The 12,328-nt window shown below is 38.9% G+C and overlaps 1 protein-coding gene across 2 annotated transcripts in view; it reads left to right on the top strand.

Annotated features, from left to right (window-relative positions):
• Positions 1–12,328, top strand: part of LOC127422381 (protein phosphatase Slingshot homolog 2-like) — a 43,206-nt gene that overhangs the window by 29,150 nt on the left and 1,728 nt on the right. For both annotated transcript variants that reach the window (XM_051665862.1, XM_051665861.1), the window contains 7 exons: positions 658–852; positions 4,507–4,600; positions 5,058–5,186; positions 6,377–6,423; positions 6,522–6,668; positions 7,149–7,349; positions 10,074–10,971. In XM_051665862.1, the coding sequence (XP_051521822.1) occupies positions 658–852; positions 4,507–4,600; positions 5,058–5,186; positions 6,377–6,423; positions 6,522–6,668; positions 7,149–7,349; positions 10,074–10,971 (1,711 nt within the window). The remainder of the gene's footprint in view (positions 1–657; positions 853–4,506; positions 4,601–5,057; positions 5,187–6,376; positions 6,424–6,521; positions 6,669–7,148; positions 7,350–10,073; positions 10,972–12,328) is intronic.

The raw sequence follows: 12,328 nt of genomic DNA, 5'->3' as shown, positions 1-12,328 counted from the left end.
AGATGGATGTTGTTTATTTACTTTCCAGCATTGCGTCTCACCAACTAGGTAACAACATAGCGTGAAATCAACACTCAACAGACACAATTCACCACCGCACCGTTGTCTGCTGTGCTGCAAAAAGATGCTGTGATGCTTACCTTTCAGTCTGCTACATTACTGACTGCACTGACAAACTATGACTGGCTAACATAGCAAACATGTGATAACATGAGTCACATGGTTGTCAGGGACAGGGTTAACGTTATATTAGTTATATTGATACGGGTGCATTGTTTAATGATGGGGTCATTGTTTAATAACTTTCCAGTATGTATTTTACAAACTCGTGAAGACACCACTTAACTCCGCACTATCTGCAGAACCACCGTCAGCTCTGTAAACAATGGAGTCAGAGCGCGCTCTACTGGACAAACTACGTTATGACACCAATTCTAAAGCATTGTTTTCTGCGTTATATGTTATAAAAAAAAAGTTTTCACATCTGCGCCTATTGGAAAACATAAGCCGATACCGATATATATGTGAAAGGGTGATAAATCTGTCGTGCACTATTAAGCACCATGTGTGCTCCATGGGAATCAAACCCACAACCTTCTTGTTAAACTACAGAAACATATGTGACACTAATGTACTTCCTCTCACGCATACTTGCAGGTCTGCTTTGCAGTCATTGCATAAAGTTTGTGAGGTGGCCCGATGTCATAACTACTACCCCGGCAGTCTCTTCCTGACCTGGGTCAGTTACTATCAGAGCCGTGTGACCTCTGATCAACACTGCATCAATGAGTGGAACGCCATGCAAGATGTGCAGTCCCACCGCGCAGACTCCCCTGTGCTCTTTACCAATGTGTAAGTAACATACACACACGTATATAGTTTTCACTTTGTATATAGGCATAGCAGTCAGTGTCTTTATGAATCATGGGTATTATTATGGCGCTCATGTGCTTTCTGTGTTTTGATTAATGGGAAACACTGGGTCAGATGGTGCAATGCTTCTTAGACATGGCCTTTAAACTTTTTTTTGTGGGGGGGTTTCCCTCAGTTGGAGACATTTCCACGTGCTTGTGTTTTTATCTTTAAAGCATGACTGCGGCCGGTGGCTTTAAATAGCTCCATGCTGGGATGGATTGATTTACAGTAGGAAAAATGTGCAAAACAGATAGGTAGGTAGAGGGGTGGACAGTTGGAGACAGGTGGCCTGAAAAGTCAAGCTTGAGTAGAGGGGAGGGGGGAATTATGTCGATCTACTACTTGTAGACACTCTGGACCAAGTGACTCTGAAGGAGGCCAGTGGGGTTGAGCAATAGAGATATTATATTTTCCTCGAGAGGTGAGAGCTCTTTAGTGGCAACATTTGAGCTAGGGCTGAGTATTGATACAAATTTCCCGATTCGAATTCCGATTCACAAGCTCTCGATTCAATTTTGATTTGATATCGTTTCATATGGATTATTTTAGTTATAATGTCCCTTTTGCTTACATATGAAAGAAATTCTCTCCCAGTTAATGCTGTTAATTATACAGGGGACCTTCTAGCTTAGTACATTACGAAAATTTTAATTTAACATATATAATTTAGTTTGTCACATTTGCGCTTTTTAAAAATGAACATATCCATGTATTCAGTCAATATGTTATTATATTGAATATTATTTTGCATTTATTATTGCATAATTTGTACTATTTCCTGTTATTAACATTGATTTGTTGAGCACATGCTAAAAACCTTGTAAGAAAACTGGAAATGCCAGTTTTCTCTTTAAGAAAACCAGCATTTCTGTAAAAAAGCGTTTGCAAGAGAGACTCCGATGGCTTTAACTCATCTGTGCTATGCGTGATTAGAATTAAATGTTTCTTTTGTTTTTGATCAACAACTGACTGTATAGAACAGAAAGGGTACTAAAAGAGACATTATTCAGTGACAAATGGGTTGCGTGGATGTCATCTTTACACGGAACAACTTTTACTCACAACATGCAGTGAAAGGATCTTGCTGCTGAATGCTCAACCACTATACTACACAATGACTGGTGAGTGAAATCTGAACATTTACCAGCCAGTTGCCAAATATAGACATTTTAGTCACACGGCGTGAAATTTGGTTGCAAATCCAAGCGATTGCTCTCGTTGAGAGCTTCACATAGAATAAAAGATCGATTTAAGATTCGATATTGAGATCATTCAAATGAAGATCATGATGCATCGGAAAATCTATGTTTTTACCCACACCTAATTTGATCCAGTATGTCTTTTTTAAATATCTGACGGAAAAGTGCCCATCTGAGAATGCATTTGAACTTGGTAAACTGACCAGACATAGCACAAGTCTCCTGCAACAAGCAATTTGATGGTCCACACTCAAAGTGAAAATGCTGTGAGACGCAGCACATGAACATCAATCAAAACACATTTGATGTTTACTATACAGCTATGTGGAGTGGGATTTTGGACCAATGAGATTTCATGGTGGGCGGGGCTACCCAGCATAATAGCGCAGAAATGGAAACTGCAGAAATCTGCGAAATGTTCTGTCATGGCTGGTTAAGATAAAAACGCACATTTATGTTTAAATTTTATTCCTTGAGGCTTTATTGCTTCATGCTTAGTTCGGACTTGGTGTTAAAGTAGATGGATTTGTGTCAAGCTTAATTTGTGTCTATAGCTTGAGGTTTGCATGTTTGTTTGGATGGTTCGCATGGATATACATGGCAAAATAATAGGATCGTGACTTTACACTGTCTCTTCTTGAGAAAGCTTAAGTGGCCAGGTCCTTTCTTGAAAGGTCATTTAAGTCAGTAAGTCTAAACATGCTTAACTTTCCCGTATATGAAACAATCAGAGGGTCTTTTCACCTCTCTGATTACAGAAGACATTGCCCTCATGCGCACAGCCACCAGGTGAAGGTGTTGACCTACATTAGCTTGTGTTTCAAGGTTACTTGTAGTGATTAAGAACACTGCACTATATATATATATATATATATATATATATATATATATATATATATATATATATATATATATATATATAAAATTGTTTTTTTGTTTTGTTTTTTTAGGACGATTTTCAATTAGATTTTCCTACATTTAAAGGTATTTTTCAAAAAAGTAACATATGATTCAAATAACATGTTCGTAATTAAAATGCAAGGCAACATGGCTAGAAAAGTCCAAGTTTTGTTTCATTATAGAATGAGTATAGTACAGTTATAGGTGTAACTCACAGAAAGTTGTCAACAGCGAAAAAGTAAATTAAAATCGAATTTATTTAAAATAACACTGATGTTCAGAAATAATTGTATAAAATAAGAAATACAAAATACCTCAAAGCCAATTTAGGTATTATTTTTATCTAAATCAAGTCCATCTAGAACGTTGTCTAGAAATCAATATCTAGAAATAGTCATGTTTATCTAGAAAGTATTTTTAGTATATTAATCAGTTTGTATGTATAACCATAAACACCTGCAAACAGAGTCCAAATATCAGGAAAATTTCAGTGTAGTTGAAAACGCAAGAAGCAAAAAGCTCAGTTTAAAATAATGACATCAGTCAGTGCTGTGAGCACACGGCGCCCTCTGACGGTACATTCTGAACAGAGCAGCAAAATGAAATAATATCGCTGTTTGTCAAAATGATCGCTTCACTTCCTAAATGTTGGCTATTAATGCAGTACATTTGAAACGCGTCACAGAACAAAGCAATAATTAGCGATCTATCTGAATCATCATGTTAAAAGGAGATGTGGATGATTCGCCCATAACTGTCACATATGTTCTTACACTTTATTATAAACACGTACATTTCTGTGGACATCTTAGAAAATGTAGCTTAGTGCTTCATGATTTACACAACTTACCAGAACCTAGTTATTGTTTAAGCCAGTGTAAACATTCATGATGGATGAAGTCTACCTACAATCACACTGTACAGTCGTACTGGAAATGTAACCGGCTTTTATATCCGTCTCAGTGTTGTTAACTTATGCTATGTTGGAGCACGCAGCTGCACATATTTCCACACGTTCATCTTATCAGATTAAGGGGGGCATCAAGCCAAGTGCTGTGAACATTTTTCTCTTTTATATTCAGCCATTGGTGGATTTACAGTGTATCCAACTACAGCATCTGCTAATATTTTATGCAAAACATTGATTCCATACTTCAAAAAAAAAAAAAGAACTTAAAACCTAACTTAAAAAAAACTTAAATTCAAATTAATCGAAAAAGTCACCCAGCTCTGCTGTGGTGAAACCAACACAAGAGGCCAAGGGATGACGCACATTTACCATTAATGTTCGCACATGCTGTGGCTGAGGGGTGGAATTTGATTACCAAATTGTTTGTTGAAATCAAACAAAGTATCTGTTCTGAGATCTCTGGATTTTGTTAAGTTCTACTCAAACAATACCCCACAGACTTTAAAAGAATCATACGAGGGAGGTACACCTCCCATTAAGTCCAAACCAAATGATATATGATTGTGGATTTCATGCGCACAGGCCAACAGAGAGGGAGCGCACAGAGAGACTGATTAAGACCCGGCTGAGAGAGATCATGATGCAGAAGGACCTGGAGAATGTCACATCAAAAGAGGTACGATCATTCATTGTACACAATCCGAGTCTCTACAGGTCAGATTTCCTCAGTAAAACTCATTAGTAAAACCCATCCAGATTAGTGTTGAAAAATGGTAGGGTGAATATCACTATGTCTCCCCAAAATCAAAGGGAACAAAACAGGATATTACATATTGCATTAAGAAAATGAAGCATATTTTTAGATCATTAAAAATCTCTTATTACTGTAATGTGAAAACTACTTTAGTACAGCAATGAAAATTATCCTGTCTAGACACTATTTTCTTTTACTATTAAAAGCAACATATAATAAATTAAGTACAGCTACTATGATGTATACTTACAAATGTACTTTACAATTTACAATAATTATATTTTTTACTGCTCTTAATTTCATGAAATATGACATGGACATTTCTTGACAGTTTTCGTGAGATTGACCCTGCAATGTATTATATATTTTTTCTTTTTAGATTCGCACAGAGTTGGAGATGCAGATGGTCTGTAACCTGCGGGAGTTCAAGGAGTTTATTGATAATGAAATGATCATCATCCTGGGCCAGATGGACAGTCCCACCGTGATCTTCGACCATCTATACCTGGTCAGTCTCCCACCCCCTTTTCTATCACACTCAGGGGAGTGCACTAAGAATTATTAAAGACACTTAAGTTTTCCAAATCCCCCAAACCTTCGCCTGGCTACAATTATTGCTTCCATGATCACTTCAAAATGTAAACAAACATTCTTGTTTGATAAACTTCATTTACCACCAGCTTTCCTTGGGTGTGGTAATAATGCAATAATGTTAACTGCGTCATGTAAATAGTGCTGATGTTTGTGAATTCAGTACATTCTTGGATGAGCCTCATTTGCATAGAAAGCATCTTTGACCAGAAAAGAATAACAATTATTTTATTTAAATATGCATACATTACAGCTTTACCAGCTTAAATATCGCTTGAATATTGCTGGGCTCCAGGTGTTCTGTGCAGGGTTTGCAGTGAAATACTGTTAAGTAGAGATGCACCAGTGTATCGGCTGCCGATATCTATCAGCCTATAATTGACCAAATTTAAACCATCAGCATATCAGTTATAAGCATGAAAACAGTGATATGAAAATCGATGGTTTATTTAGAATTAACTAGTAACACACTTTGTAAAAACTCTGTGACTTCAAATGCACAATCCAGAAATAATAATAGCCACAATATGTGGAGGGGTTTGCATTCCTTAGAACATATAATATTTAATTTGTATTATTGTTTGTTCTCACGTTGCGGAAAAACAGGACGTGACAGTTGTTAAGCACTTACCTATAGGTTACATGATGAGGGAAACTATCTAAAACGCTTTGAAACCAGCAGACTTTGACTTCTCAGACATCGATTGAAATTTGTTCTTGCATGATTACTAAACCTTAAAAGGCTGATTTTAAAATACAGTCTGCATTCATAATCTTCATTTTATCACATTTAGTTTTTTTATCATGGATCCAATCCATGTTCAATGGAAATTATTTATTGTTATAACAGTAAAAAAAAGCTTTTGTACCTCTTTGTACATTTTTAAAATAGAATTCCTAAGTAAAACAGTGATCTGATGACAAAATAAGGCAAATGGCACAATATGGGTATCGGCCTATAGGTTTTTGTTAAAATCGGTACTGTCCAAAAAATGTCATATCGGTGCATCCCTAATGTTAAGTGAGTTCGCCCCTCACTATAGAAAACTAATTTGCCACAGTCTTTAGGATTATTCATTGTAACTTGCTTTCTGGTTGTTTTTCCAGGGTTCTGAGTGGAATGCCTCCAACCTTGAGGAGCTCCAGAACAGTGGGTAAGCAACTCTGTTGTTCCAGGCCACTCTATTTAAATGAATACATCCGCTCAGCTGCATGCAGTCATTGTTAATTTAACCTCCCTCTACTTCCTCAGAGTTCGCTACATCCTGAATGTGACGCGTGAGATTGATAATTTCTTCCCTGGGCTTTTTGAGTACCACAACATCCGAGTGTATGACGAGGAGGCCACAAACCTTTTGGAGTACTGGAATGACACCTACAAGTTCATTTCCAAAGCCAAGTAAGTTGCAAAAACTGAGATCTTATATCTGGACCTGGAAATCTTAAATCTTTAATGTTTAGTTCGCAAATCTACTAAAGCTGCTGTGAAAGTGTGGTTTAATTAAGCAATAAGGTTACTGCATAAAAAAGCCAATTTAACCACTTTAACTGTGACTATATTCACAATACAGCATGGCTTGAGTGCCTTATTGCTTTTATAAAATGTTTACAATAAAACTTAAAATTCTTAACCATATAAGTAATTTAAGGATCATTTGTTTATTGAAATGTAAACATACAATTAAAACGAAACAAGAAGTCTAAGGTTAATAATTGGTCTATATAGGTGCTGTGCAGTAATATACACTGCAGTTAAATTAACAGATGTTTCGTGTCATTGCTGTTACTATGTTGTGTATTATAACACTACTGGAATGCTGTATTGACAAATCAGCATCCAGGACAAGAAATATCTTTTTTATAATGTCTTTTGTTATAGGAAAGCTGGGGTGAAATGTCTAGTGCACTGTAAGATGGGAGTGAGTCGTTCTGCCTCCACTGTAATTGCTTATGCCATGAAGGAGTATGGCTGGGACTTAGAAAGAGCCTTCGACCATGTGAAGGAACGTCGCTCAGTCACCAAACCCAATCCTTCCTTCATGAAGCAGCTGGAAGAATACCAGGGTATCCTGCTAGCCAGGTACAGACCACACACACAGTGCAATAGGTCAAAATGCTCTATGCAATTATCTCTCTATACCACACTCAAACACTCACCCTTACCTTTTGAATAAAGACCAGAAGAATAGCATTACTGACACACATTGACTCTGGATTACACGTAATGCTTTTGCTCTAAACAGGATCAACAGAGACTGTGGTTTAAGTTTCCATTGAGTAAATGCTCCTGGATTTAGATTCAATGGTGTAGTTTCATTGCTATTGTGATCTCATGCAAGAGTTAGGTCTGAGTAGCTGTCTCTCCACATTCCTTTTGTTGTGCAGCTTTGCTGTCATACTTTGCTTACGTGTTTGTATTCCTATTCACACACCCCAAGCTACTCTGTGCATTTTATGAAAGATCGGTCACCATCCTCAGTGACTCACCCGACGCAAAAAGTGATGTTTGTAATTTTACGACGCTCAAATGCTTTCTTCTTTACCATTTTGATATGCAGCGATAACTATAAGTAAGCCATTAATATGTTGATTTTCCTGAACACTGTAACGCTGTGCTGCGCTACCCAGGAGAACTCAGAGAAATATGGCTTTAAAGTTTTTTCATTACTTTGGATTTTATGCTGTGGATTTTATAGTTATTGCAGTTTTCACAAACCAAAATCAGAGTCTAATGGGGCTTTCACATGACTCGCTTCAGCGCTGCAGAATACATTTGAAGTCTATGGAGGAAAGCGTCAGCGTTGCCTCGGAGATGCATTGAGCTTCCTTCAAGCTTGTAATGCTGCACTCAAAGTTCAAACAATTTGAACTTTGACCCCATTGCCGATGACCTTTCAAAGTGTCAGCCAATGATTACCGGACAGTTTGCATATATGCAGTAAGTCTGTCTTTCAGTGACAGGTCCAACTTTACACCAAAGTGATTGACGTCTTTTAGAGGAAAAAAACAACAAATATTTAAAAATGTACAAAAAATGTTCGAACTTAAGAGGTCTGTTCCAAAGCTGCCTTGCTGTCTCCTGCTTACATAGGCGGCTGTCTTTTATGCCAGCATCCTTACTGAAATGATGCCTCATATGAGAGCGATTTTGGAACGCCCTACATAGGCAGCAGCTCCGCGCATCATTCAAATAGTGCTCCTCACACTAAAAGCAACGTCAATACAGGTGACATAAGAGGAACAACGCAATACTCTGAGCATAAATATGTATAGTACACACACATGTTGAGTAAAATATTCAGTTTCCTATTATATTAAACAGTTTTTTTTAATTATACTTTTCAGTATTAAGTGAATAAGTATATTTATAATCCAAATTTCTCTCCCTTTGTCCGCCATCTTGGATTTATTTTTCCAGCTCATCACGGTGCATTCTGGGATCACCTACCCAGGGATGGTTACATATGATGATACCTTAAAATTTGACCAAAAATTACCTGTCTTAAGCATAATTAAGATATCTAGCTTTTGGAACAGCCTTCGCATTTTGAGCGCACCTATGATGTATTAAAATGCTGCCTCCAAAGGAAGCTCACTAGGTTTTGGAAAGACGCATGGTTTTCGCACAGTGGACAATCAAAAACCGAAAAAATCCCATAGACTTACATTGACGGAATGGGCCAAATGCTCTTTAATTCAAAGTCCAACTGTCAAAACTTCAAATGTAAACAAATCCACATAAGGCCTTTAATCTACTTTAAGTTTGTCTTTCTTTATCTCTATCTGTCTAGCTAGATAGGCAAGACGAGGCTTTGTCAAGCCAACATCATTTGTCTTGACAAACTTTACCTAACTAGTTACTTTCTGCAATCAAAGCAATTGTCAGTGTTTTTTGTCTCTTCCAAACATGTTTTCTTTTTTCTTTTATCCCTTTTTTTCTCCCCAATTTGGCATGCCCAATTTCCAATACTGTCGAATTCCTTTTGGTGCCTAAATCCCGGTGGTGGAGGACGAATCTTAGTTGCATCTGCACGCATATTATCACATAGCTTGCTGAGCGCATTACTGGTGGATGCTCATGCTACTCACCGCGCCATCCACACACAGCTCACCACATGTCCCGTCGTGAGCAAAAACCACCATATAGCGACCACGAGGAAGGTAACCCACATGACTCTAACTTCCCTTGAAACCGGGCCAATTGGTTGCTTACAAAGCCAGGCTGGAGTCAATCAGCACACCCTGGATTCAAATTCACGACTTCAGGGGTGGTAATCAGCATCTTTGCTTGCTGAGCTACCCAGGCCCCCAAAATACATGTTTTCAATGTTTACTGTGCACAACTTTAACTTTTTTGCCTAGCAAACTCATAAAATCTCCCCTCCGTGATGCTGTCTTCAATGCTTCATTTAGCAGAGCGTTGACGCCCCAACATGAGTCATGTGGGAGCGTTTTTAGAGACCCGATTTCAGTCATAACTAAATTTGAAAACGTGTGTAGTTACTGCATTTTGTCTTTGCATTGAATTGTGGCTCTGTGGTGCTTTCGCAACATTGTTTGGTTTGTTTGAGCATCCTGACCTGCAACATGCAGTCAACCAGTCTCATGAGTTTGGGGTGGGACTATCTGGTTGACCAATGGCAGATGGGGGAAATGTTTGGGAAACCTATTTGGAAAAGTTTGGTGATGCTAGTTGTGCAAAAATTACACACTTTTACCTTAAATGTTTACACCAGATTAACTGTTCTTCTGACACACTTGTGACTCTTTCTGTCTCTCTTGCATGCTTGATTGATTCCTCCAGCAAACAGAGGCATAACAAGTTGTGGCGATCCCACTCAGACAGCGATTTGTCAGACTATCATGAGCCACTCTGCAAAGCACCCCGTTCGCTGGACCGCTCTGACCCTTACAACAACAATGGTCCTCCCTCCATCCAGCAAATGCTGGGCATGGCTGTACTAGAAACCCTTAGCGATACACAACCCATTGTGGGCAACACTCACCCCAAATCCCCTTCTCACACCACCTCCGATGATTCGTCCAAGGAAAACCATCTTGCCTCTGAGCTGGCAAGCGAGGACCCCTCTCTCCTGCCTCTTCCCAGGCAGCGGGCGGCCACAGTGGTGCCTGAGCAGAATATTGCAAAGAACTCTTGTATGAAAGTAGCAGTGACAAAGCCTGTCACTCTTCCTCACCCTCCTCCCTCTTTTCACATCCTCGCTCCTTCACTGGAGGAGAGCAAGGGGGATACAACTCCAGACCTTGGCGCCAAGTTGTCTCATGTACCTGAGCCAAAAACAGACTCTGTTGAGCTATCCCTAGACACACCTGATCAAAATGACTCTTATCAAGTGTCGAAGTCCACTATGTTGCAAAGCCTAGAACTGAGTCTGGATGCTGTCATCAAAGATGAAGGGAATCTGCACTCTCCAAGCAAGCCCGAGGCTGACGGCTCCTCAGGGGCCCCTGTGGTACTTGAATTTGGCTCCAGTGATGATAACAACAACCATGCTGATATAGGAGTAGCAGATGTGTCCCGTTTCAGCACAGATAGCATCGACTTCTTTAGTGCCAGAGAGAAGTTCCTATGCTTGGCCCAGGACAGTCAGCCCCGCTCGATTTCTGAATCGCCCCCTGTGTGGGTACTTCGCTCCAGATGTACCCCACCCTTGGAGGACCCCAGTGAGGGAGCAGATGAGGTACGAGTTGGCTTTCACTTAAAAATAAATAAGTCAGTAGGATTGCATTTCCTGTTTTAGCATGCCTGAAAGAAAAATTGGCATGCTGAAATGAAAATAAAAAAAATGGGAATGACTCATTAATCAAGCGAGTAGTAAATCTTGGTTCAGGAAGTGTAGGCAAGTGACGCCAGTGCAATGCTGTTTTCTGCTCATGTAAACCAATTGCACTTATGGAGGTTAAAGGAATCCTTCACCCAAAAATGATAACTCTGTCATCATTTACTTACCCTTGTGTTATTCCAAACCCGTATCCTTCCAAAAGAAGATGTTGAGCAGAATGTCCCGGATGCTTTTCCTTGCAAGACAGTGAACGAGACATACCAAAACTGACAAAAAAGCACCATAAATGATTTCCACATATTCAGAATCTTCTGAAGCCATATAATGGCTTTCTCTGCAGAACTGAAAATGTATACTTTCCAGCTATATAGTATACCAAACATAGTATGTCAAAATGAGTAGTATGTCCGAATCATCAGTATTCATGAAACAGTAGGCAAGAAATGCCCGGATGACCTACTACATCCGGTGAGATTCTGATGTGCGCATCCACTGGACTTTTCACTCTCCTATAATACCACAGGAGCTGAAGAGCTGCCATATTTGGAGAACCACAAGTAGGGCAGCACTTTGAAACTTTAAGTGCTCTATATATATATATGCCAAGAAAGTTGTTCCTTGTGTTTAAATAGTAATTGTTTAATAAAACCAGTGTTAATTATTTTCGCAGTTGTTACTACGTCATATGCAGGTCACGGGACAATCCGCACGTTCCCGTATGAGATATGTCCGAGAATCTATTCATACTACTCGCCTGCTTACCTAAAGAACATACTTTTTCTGTCAAGAAGTTAAATCTTCATCAAGTGCAGTACATACTCTGTTAGTACGTGAATTTGGGTGCAGTTTTAGTCATTTTTCCCCTTTGAAGCAACTCTTAAATCTCATTAGCACTTCTGCATATTCAAATTAGAGCGATGCAATCGGTTACAAGACATACAAGAAGCAATGGTGTTTAGCATTGTTGACATCAAACCTGGTGCGATATGTCTCATGATGTGCATGAGAAAACAGCCGTCCCCATTCACTGTGGGTGCATAGAACAGAGCACCTGTGACATACTGCTAAACATGTGTCTTGTGTTAAATGTGAAAAAAGGAAGTCATACGGGTTTAGAACAACACAAGTATGAGTAAGTGATTTTCATTTGTGGTTGAACTAACCCTTTAATGTAGTGACCTGTGTAATGAAAGTAAAATAGAACAATGTGGTTTGTAAAAAGATAAAATAGTCTCTTTTGTAATCAGTTTCTCTC

This window comes from Myxocyprinus asiaticus, chromosome 31 (genome assembly GCF_019703515.2).
Source record: "Myxocyprinus asiaticus isolate MX2 ecotype Aquarium Trade chromosome 31, UBuf_Myxa_2, whole genome shotgun sequence".
In the NCBI taxonomy this organism is placed as follows: domain Eukaryota; kingdom Metazoa; phylum Chordata; class Actinopteri; order Cypriniformes; family Catostomidae; genus Myxocyprinus; species Myxocyprinus asiaticus.
Note: the sequence above shows the minus strand (reverse complement) of the source record. Positions and strands in the feature narration are given on the sequence as shown.